Source organism: Penaeus chinensis, chromosome 35 (genome assembly GCF_019202785.1).
Source record: "Penaeus chinensis breed Huanghai No. 1 chromosome 35, ASM1920278v2, whole genome shotgun sequence".
Taxonomy (NCBI): Eukaryota; Metazoa; Arthropoda; class Malacostraca; order Decapoda; family Penaeidae; genus Penaeus; species Penaeus chinensis.
In genome coordinates, this window is record NC_061853.1 from 35,144,150 (window position 1) to 35,154,149 (window position 10,000).

Sequence of the window (10,000 nt, forward strand, 5' to 3'; positions counted from 1 at the left end):
AGAGGGAGGAGGTGGATGAAGAGGGAAGAGGGGGAGGTGGATAAAGAGGGAAGAGGGGGGAGGTGGATGAAGAGGGAAGAGGTGGGAGGTGGATGAAGAGGGAAGAGGGGGGAGGTGGATGAAGAGGGAAGAGGGGGGAGGTGGATGAAGAGGGAAGAGGGAGGAGGTGGATGAAGAGGGAAGAGGGGGGAGGTGGATGAAGAGGGAAGAGGGGGAGGTGGATGAAGAGGGAAGAGGGGGGAGGTGGATGAAGAGGGAAGAGGGAGGAGGTGGATGAAGAGGGAAGAGGGGGGAGGTGGATGAAGAGGGAAGAGGTGGGAGGTGGATGAAGAGGGAAGAGGGAGGAGGTGGATGAAGAGGGAAGAGGGGGAGGTGGATGAAGAGGGAAGAGGTGGGAGGTGGATGAAGAGGGAAGAGGGAGGAGGTGGATGAAGAGGGAAGAGGGGGGAGGTGGATGAAGAGGGAAGAGGGGGAAGGTGGATGAGGAGGGAAGAGGGGGGAGGTGGATGAAGAGGGAAGAGGGGGAAGGTGGATGAAGAGGGAAGAGGGGGGAGGTGGATGAAGAGGGAAGAGGGGGAAGGTGGATGAGGAGGGAAGAGGTGGGAGGTGGATGAAGAGGGAAGAGGGGGAAGGTGGATGAAGAGGGAAGAGGGGGAGGTGGATGAAGAGGGAAGAGGGGGGAGGTGGATGAAGAGGGAAGAGGAGGGAGGTGGATGAAGAGGGAAGAGGGGGGAGGTGGATGAAGAGGGAAGAGGGGGAAAGTGGATGAAGAGGGAAGAGGGGGAAGGTGGATGAGGAGGGAAGAGGGGGAGGTGGATGAAGAGGGAAGAGGGGGAGGTGGATGAAGAGGGACGAGGGGGAGGTGGATGAAGAGGGAAGAGGGGGAGGTGGATGAAGAGGGACGAGGGGGAGGTGGATGAAGAGGGAAGAGGGGGAGGTGGATGAAGAGGGAGGGGGGGGGGGTTTGGTTTGCGAAGTTCTAGCTTCGCCCGGGCCTTCTAGATATGGCCCGGCCTGTGTCAGCTTTTTTACGGCTGTCTCATTGAGTTGTCTGACACTCGGTGCTTACCGTGGCGGCGGGATTGCCAGCAAGCGCTCCTGCCGCCATGGTGTAAGCATTTCGCATAGCCTCTTTACCAGCACGGCGGCTGTTGTGGGCGGTCCATGTCTCAGGAATTGTGTATGGTTACAATTTTCTAGGTAGTGGACTAGTGTGGCGTTCGGCTCGCCGCAGTGCTTGCAGCACCATTCATCGCGTTCGATTGTTGGGATAATCTGCCATGCACAGTGGTAACCTAGGCGCATTCTGTGAAGAATGACTTCGGTACCTCTGTTGCTTACTTCAGAGAGTGCCAGTGGTTCAGAGCCTGTGGCGTCTGAGTACCAGCTGGCCGAGGGGGAGGTTCTCGTTTCCTCTCTGTGGAGCTGCCGTAGGAAGGTACGACCGACCAAGGCACACTTCTCCATAAGTAATTTTCGGCTCGGTTTTATCGTCATGGGATTTGGGGGCATACCCCTGCCAGCGGCGGCTAGTCTGTCAGCAAGCTCGTTCCCTCTGATGCCGATGTGGCTTGGGACCCAATTGATGATAATTCTTCTACCCTGAGCAAGAATTCTCTGTGCCATTGTGAGAATCGTGGTCAGTAGGTAGATGTTGTCTGTGGGTGAGCTGTGCTGAAGACAGTCAATGGCTGCCCTGGAGTCTGTGTGTATGACCACGTGTCCTTCCCTTAGGGACGCGTGGCCTAGGGCTCCCATGATTGCAACTGCCTCTGCCTGTAGCGAGGAGGCGTTGTCTGTTACCCTCATGGATCGCGTGGCATCCCTAGCTGCAAAGCCGGCGCCTGCAGTGTGGCTCAAGGGATCGACCGATCCATCTGTGTAGTATGTTCTACTACCCGGAGGAGTGATGGCTGCAATGACCCTGTGGGCTTCTGCCTTTAGGCTAGGCATGGGGTATAGGCTCTTTTTCATTGACAGGCTCATTATGTTGAACTCTATCAGGCTCAGTGCCCACGGCGGGGCTTCGGCAAAGTCGGGGTGGGGGGAGTCCATGCCCTTAGCAAGAAGCTGTTCTTTGAGCTGATGGCGTATCAACACCCTGGCTGTATGAGACAGCCAGGAGTTGTTTGCAACGAGCTCGTTGTCTTGTTCGAGGCATCTGACTAATTTTTGTCTTAGGCTTGTGTTCCTGGGAGCCTGGATGACCTTTGACAGAAATTGTGTTGTCGTTAGATCGATTCGTGAGTCCAGGGGGAGAAGGTTTGCCTCCATCAGGAGGTTGAGGACCTTCGTCCACCTCGGGGCACCCAGAATGATCCTGGCAGCTTCATTTTGGACTGTTTCTAATTTGTCTGTGTGCTTTTTCTTTGCAGCAATTAGAGCGACTGAGGCATAGTCCACAATGGGCCGGACAGCATGTACATAGAATGATCTTAGTACTTTGTGTCTGGCCCCTATGCGTCTCCCAGTCATTGCTCTCATGACAGACAGTCTTGCTTTGGTTCGGTCAACCAGGTATTGGACCTCCTTATGGAAGGAGAGGGTCCGGTCTATCCTTACGCCAAGGTATAGGTAGTCCTTGACCCATTCTAATTCCACTCCCTGGATTTTCAGTCTTGTGCCTCGAACTCTCTGTCTCAAAGCCATGGCTTTGGATTTGGCAGCAGAGATCTTTAGTCCCGTCCTACAACACTCCTCTGACACGAGGTCCAGACAACGCTGGGCTTTATTCTGGCTGCGTGGTCCAGTGGAGGTGATAGCGAGATCGTCTGCATACGAGATGATCTGGCACCCCACTGGGAGGTTTATGTTGAGGATGCAGGACATTAAAGTGTTGAATAGGGCTGGACTGAGAACCCCACCCTGTGGCGTTCCATTTTCGAGCGGCATGTGCTGCGATAGGTGACCCTGGAATTTGACATTGGCAGTCCTGTTCCTGAAGTAGTCACCTATCCAAGCCAAGAGCTTTCCTCTGATTCCCTTCTGGATCAGGCTTTCCTGAATGGCAAGCGGACTTGCCAGTTCAAAAGCCTTCTCCAGGTCAAGGAATACCACCACAGCTGGGCCCTTGCTGATTGTGCTTAAGAGCGTGGCTATGCTGTGTGCTGTGCCCATGCCCCTTGTGAACCCGTGAAGGTGTTCGTGCGGGGGTCCCGTTTTCCATTGAAGCCGGTTTAGTACCATCCTCTCAGCCGTCTTGGCCAGGCAGCTGAGCAGAGAGATGGGGCGGTACTTCCCCGGCTCCTTTGGTTTTGGGACGGGAACTATGGTAGCCCTCTTCCAACTCTGGGGTAGAGTGGAAGTTTCCCAGGACTTGTTGATGAGTTGCAAGAGTGCACGCTCACCTGCTAGTCCTAGGTGGGAGATAATGGGGTACGAGATCCCATCAGAGCCCGGGGCTGTGTTGGAACTGGTTTTATAGGCTTTCCTTAGTTCCCTCAGAGAAAAGATAATGTCTGAGTTATCGGGTTCGGCTGCCCTTTCTCTGATCTGAGCGTGTCTGTCTGGCTGTAGACGCTCTTGTCTTGCCCTCAGCTCGGCTGGCAGATTGTTGCTGCTCGTGCGCCAGTCTGTTAGCCTCTGCTTGGGGGTCGTGATGGGTGCACCTCGGGGCTGAGCGGCTGGTAGCTCGCTTGACCCGTTGCCACAGCTCTGAAAGGGTGGTTTGGTGGTCGAAGGACTCACACCATTCCAGCCACTTTTCCTGCCTGACTCTGTTGGCAGTTTCCTTGGCATCCGTGACAGCTTCCCTTAGGAGGAATAGGTTGTCAGGGGTTCATTGCCTTCGGAATAGTTTTCGGCACATGTTCACCCTGTGGTTGACCTCCCTGATCTCGTCATTGAAGTACCAGGCGTCTTTGTGACTTCTGGACCCAGGCCGAGTTTTGGGTATGGTCTGTGAGGCTGCTTCATTAATGGCGTTTAGCAGGCTGGCTTCGAGCACTTCCACATTTTCGCTTTGTGGGGTATTGTTGCATCTCAGACAGAGGGCCAAGGCGTTTTGAAACGCCTGCCAGTTGGCCTTGTCTGTTTTCCATCTTGGATTTGGTCTTAGGATTTCGGCTGGGCCAGCATCCATGAGGGTAGTTATAGTGCCGTAATGGTCACTTGTGACGGTCTCATCGACACACCAGCCAATCCTCCCCACCAGAGTCGCAGTGGCCAGGGTGAGGTCTAGGACCCCTCCTCTGACATGCGTTGGCTCTTGGGTGTTGAGGAGAGCGATCTCAGGGAATGTCTCTAGCACGTCGGCTATGTGATAGCCGGCCGCATCCGGTGCCCGGCAGGGAGCCAGGATGGGGTGGTGTGCATTGAAGTCTCCCCCTATGATCACTCGGTCGTGTGTAGCAGAAGCACAGACCTGGCTGATGTCTAAGCTTTTACAGCGTGGCCGGCTGTACACATTGTACAGTTTGAGGGGCCCCCCGGCCAGGTGAACCTCGACGGCAAGGGATTCAACATCGTCTCCACAGTGCGATGCATCGGCTATTGCGGAGCAGGGGATTGTTGCTCTCACAAGGGTGATCAAGCCTCTCTTGCCAGGTGTTCGTGGCAGTGTGAAGGCATGGTACCCTGAGAAGCGAACAGTGTCCACTGTTAATGTCTCCTGGAGCATGACAATGTCAATGTTCCTTGATCGCACTACTGCTTGGAGAACAGCGTTCTTTGCAGAGAAGCTATTGATGTTCCACTGTAGGATGCTTAGATGGTGTGTCATGATGTTACTCAGTGATAGTTACATCAGAGAATGAAGAGGGACTGGGGGGAGGTGGATGAAGAGGGAAGAGGAGGGAGGTGGATGAATAGAGAGAGACAAAGATTGAACGAAGCGAAAAAGAAGGAAAAGGAGAGGAATAGATAGATGTATAGATAGAGAGACATAGATAGATAGAAAGTCAGATACATGAATAGAGAAAGAGATAAACAAACAAACACATATATGTGAAAAAAAAACAAAGAAAAAAAAATCAAAACAAACAACAAAAATAAAAAAACAAAATTAACACAGAACATGTAAAGAAATTAATAAATAAAGAGATACGAAAGCATAATAATAATAATAATAATAATAATAATAATAATAATAATAATAATGATAATGATAATGATAATAATAATAATAATAATGATAATGATAATGATAATGATAATGTTAATGTTAATGTTAATGTTAATGTTAATGTTAATGTTAATGTTAATGTTAATGTTAATGATAATGATAATGATAATGATAATGATAATGATAATGATAATGATAAGGATAAGGATAAGGATAATGATAATGATAATGATAATGATAATGATAATGATAATGATAATGATAATGATAATAATAATAACAATAATAGTAATAATAATAATGATAATGATAATGATAATGATAATGATAATGATAATGATAATGATAATGATAATGATAATGATAATGATAATGATAATGATAATGATAATAATAACAATAATAGTAATAATAATAACGATGATAATGATACTGATAATAACAACAGCAATCACAAAAATAATGACAATAAAGATAGCGAGAGGAAACCGAGTCGAACGGACCGACGAGCGTGAAGACCCTGCGCGTGGCCAGCAGGGAGAGCCAGCCCCTGGTGAGGATCCAGTCCCCGAGCCAGCTGAGGCCGTTCCCGCCGAGGTAGCGAGCGAGGAAGGGCAGCGAGGACAGGGCGCCGTTCTGAGGGAGGGGTGCGGAGGCCGTCAGAGGCTGTGTGAGTCAGTGTCTGTGGCTTAAGGGCTGATAGCTAATTATAGGATTATTTTATTGTACATTTATACTTAGATAGATAGATGGATGAATAGATAGTTATATAGATAGATGGGAGGATGGGTGGATGGATAGAAAGATTGATTGATTGATAGATAGATAGATAGATAGATAGATAGATAGATAGATAGATAGATAGATAGATAGATAGATAGATAGATAGATAGATAGATAGATAGATAGATAGATAGATAGATAGATAGATAAATAGATAGATAGATAGATAGATAGATGGCTGGCTGAGACTGGCTGACGGCTGGCTGACTAGCTGGATGGATGGATGGATAGATAATACCCCTTACAAAAGAATAAATACAGGAGAAACAAACAAACAGACACAAAAAAACAACAACAATATTCAAAAGAAAACTATTTTCGTTGCTCACGCTTTTAATAGAGAACCCGAGGACGCTGCTCATGAAAGTCGGTAGCTGCGTGGCCAAGAGTGTCCAGCCAAACATGTTCCCGACATGACAGACGATGATGGCCCAGAAGGAGAGGCTGCCCCCCATCTGCTTCCATGGCACTCGGCTTGGCTTTTACATTAGAGGGAGTAGGGTGAGGAGGGGACGGATAGGGGCGGGGGCAGGATGGGGGAGGGGGTGAGGTGGGGGTGTGGAAGAGGTAGGTGGCGGTTGGTGGGGGAAGGGACGAAGGGGGAGTGAGAGGTTGGGGTGTAGAGGGAGTGAATGGGTGTTGTGTGGGTCGGGGTGGTGGATATGGAGTGGGTGTATGGGATTGGAAGGGTAAGGGGTTAGATGGGGTTGTGTTGTAGAGGTTGGGGGTAATGGAGCAGTTAGGGGAAGGTTAGATGGGAAAGGTGGAGTTGCGAGGGGGCGTGTGAAAAAATGGGAAAAGGGCCGTCAGAAGGGGGCGTTGGAGTGATGCATGGAGGAGGGGGGAGGAGAGTGGACGGGTGGTGTGTTTGGGAGAAGAGAGAAGCCTTTTTAATCAGATAAATATTCACGAATCATAAAGTAATACTGTAATGCAAAACAGAAGAATAGATTGCCTCTATAGTAGAGGGACAAAGGTAGACAGACGGACGGACACAAAGGCAGGCAAACTGACAGACGGACGGAGACAGAGATAGACAGACGTACAAACAGACAGACAGACGGATGGACGCAGAGACAAACAGACGAAAGGAGACAGAGACAAACAGACGGACGGACGCAGAGACAGACAGACGGACGGAGACAGAGACATGCAGAGAAAGAGACAGAAACAGATGCACACAAACAAGAAAACAAAAAGAGAACAGAAACATACACACAAACAAGAAAAAAAGAGAACAGAAACAGATACTCACAAACAAGAAAAAAGAGAACAAAAACCAATACAACAACCAACAAACACATCCACCTGCCCCCAACCTACCTTCTTCCCCGCCGTGCCTTCCTTAATACCCTCCAGGATATAGTCCCTCTCCTCCTTTGAAATCCTCGGGTGGTCTGCGGGAGTCTCGTACATGAACCGCGCCCAGATCCCGAGCCAGAGCAAGGACAGGGTCCCCGAGACGTAGAATATGTAGGGCCATCCGAGGGAGTCGATGATGAGGCCACACATGGGCATGGTCACGATGATGCCAAGGCAGCTGGCTGGGGGGGTGGGGGAGAGGCGGGAGAGGAAGCGTTACAGTATTCTGTTTATCTGTCCATCTGTCTGTATTTGATTTAGCTGTATATAGCTATATCTATATATCATATATATACATATAGGTATGCTTATAAAAATAAATATATATCTACCGGTCCACCTCTTTCTATTTGTCTATCTGTCTGTGTATCTATCAATCTGTCTATCTGTCTGTTTATCTATCTATCTGTCAATCTATCTGTGTATCTATCTATCTGTCTGTGTATATATCTATCTGTATATCCATCTATCTGTCTATCTGTCTGTGTATCTATCTATCTGTCTATCTGTCTGTGTATCTATCTATCTGTCTATATATCCGCCTATTTGTTTATCTATCTATATGTATTTATATCTGTCTATCTAATTATCTATCAATATATTAATTTGCGAATCTCTCTCTCTCTCTCTCTCGCTTTCTCTCTCTCTCTCTCTCTTTCTCGGTTTCACATACTCTTCCCTCTCTTTTTTTTCTCTCTCTCTTTCTCTCTCTCTCTCTCTCTGTCTCTCTCTCTCTCTCTCTCTCTCTCTCTCTCTCTCTCTCTCTCTCTCTCTTTCTCGGTTTCACATACTCTTTCCCTCTTTTCTCTCTCTCTCTCTCTCTCTCTCTCTCTCTCTCTCTCTCTCTCTCTCTCTCTCTCTCTCTCTCTCTCTTCCTCGGTTTCACATACTCTTTCCCTCTCTTTTTTTCTCTCTCTCTCTTTCTCTCTCTCTCTCTCTCTCTCTCTCTCTCTCTCTCTCTCTCTCTCTCTCTCTCTCTCTCTCTCTCTCTCTTTCTCGGTTTCACATACTCTTTCCCTCTCTTTTTTTTCTCTCTCTCTTTCTCTTTCTCTCTCTCTTTCTCTCTCTCTCTCTCTCTCTCTCTCTCTCTCTCTCTCTCTCTCTCTCTTTACACACAGAAGTATGCGATTGTAACCATGCCACAATTACGATTAGTCACTCACAAGCATATTGTCATTTCCAAGAGACATTCCTTAACATTACTGCAAACTCACACAGAAAGACGAAGGCAGTAAACCTCGGCTTCTCAAGAGGAGGAACCCAACGGGCGATCATAGCGTGCATCGAGGGATACGAAACTCCCTGTAATAATGATGTTCGAGAAAATAATACGCTTAAAAGGAAATGAGTATGGAGATGTTTTTTTTTTTTCCTTGTATTTCGTCTGTCTCAGTATTGTTTATATATATCTTTCTATTTGGATATATATGCATGTGTATAACAGCACGTGCCTAGACACACGCATTCAGTATGCAAATCTTACACAAGAATGCTAATACACATACAAACAAATACGCACAAACGCAAACAGAAACCTGCATACACAAACTAAATACCCACACACACAGAAAAACGCACTCAAGGAGGAACACACACATATCCACTCAGAAACACCAAGGAATCAGACACTCCCCCCCCCCCCCTCCACACACACACACACTTCCCTACACACACAACGGCATCCTTCCTCCAGTTCGAAGGAACCTAACCTGACCCAGTCCCATGACAGCCCTTAAAGCGATGAGGGCCCCGTAGTGGGTGCGGGCGGCTATGGGCGTGAGAAGAGTGAGGATACTACTCAGGAAGACACTGCCGCCCAGGACCAGTTTGGTGCCGTACAATTCAGCCAGCCTGCCGCCGAGGACCTGCCAGGGGAAGGGAACTGTCGCTTTGCTTCCAGTGTGCAATTTCACTCGCTTTTTATAGGCAAGATATATATATATATATATATATATATATATATATATATATATATATATATATATATTTAGATATATATACATATATATGTATACATGTATATATATATGTATGTGTGTGTGTGTATCTTCTTTTTCGGCTTCTCCTCTTAGGGATCGCCACAGCGGAATGATCATAAATAAATAAATAAATTTATTAATTGATTAACAAATTAATATATATTGTGTATATACATATATACATATAAGTATATATGTGTATATTTATGCGTGTATACGTGTGTGTATAGGTTCCTTAACTCACGCCTGTTAAGAAGTACCCGTAGAAAAAGGCAGCAAGGACCGCCCCCCTCTGCCCGCTGGTGAGGAACATTTTGTCTCCCAGCTGCAGAAATTAAATTGCACGGATAAGGAAATGCCGTATTTGTAATATCTGTAATTTGAAGATGGTAATCAAATCCCACTTAAAAGGTATTAAACGGCTATGTCTAATATGATGCAAGGTATGAGGTAGTTTTCTTACGACACTACTACCATCACTATAATCAATATGATTGTCATAAGTATAACTACTGATACTGTTGCTGTTACTTTCATTATTATCATTACTGTTATTATTATTATGGTGATGTTATTATTATGGCTATGATTACTAACGTTCTGAGTATCATTATCCATGTTATCATTGTAATTGAAATTGTAACTATTACTCTCATTACTTTACAGACGCCATCAAACTCTAGTTAAAATACCTCGTCATCACTCAAAGTTACACAAACTTAATCTACAAACCTCTTCCATGGTCAGATTATACTCATAGGAATATTCTGCCGCGTCTGGGAGTTCTGTGCTGTCGCCAATATTGTAATTACTA

At 47.0% G+C, this 10,000-nt stretch overlaps 1 protein-coding gene across 3 annotated transcripts in view; it reads right to left on the minus strand.

Annotated features, from left to right (window-relative positions):
- Positions 1–10,000, minus strand: part of LOC125044425 (sialin-like) — an 18,710-nt gene that overhangs the window by 2,373 nt on the left and 6,337 nt on the right. For 2 of the 3 annotated variants that reach the window (XM_047641082.1, XM_047641085.1), the window contains exons 3-9: positions 9,919–10,000; positions 9,431–9,511; positions 8,917–9,072; positions 8,422–8,509; positions 7,169–7,389; positions 6,175–6,324; positions 5,566–5,698 (exon numbers count right to left, since the gene is read on the minus strand). The exon at positions 9,919–10,000 is cut by the window's right edge and continues 53 nt beyond it. In XM_047641082.1, coding sequence (XP_047497038.1) covers positions 5,566–5,698; positions 6,175–6,324; positions 7,169–7,389; positions 8,422–8,509; positions 8,917–9,072; positions 9,431–9,511; positions 9,919–10,000 — 911 coding nt within the window. The remainder of the gene's footprint in view (positions 1–5,565; positions 5,699–6,174; positions 6,325–7,168; positions 7,390–8,421; positions 8,510–8,916; positions 9,073–9,430; positions 9,512–9,918) is intronic. The other variant, XM_047641084.1, reaches the window with a different exon arrangement.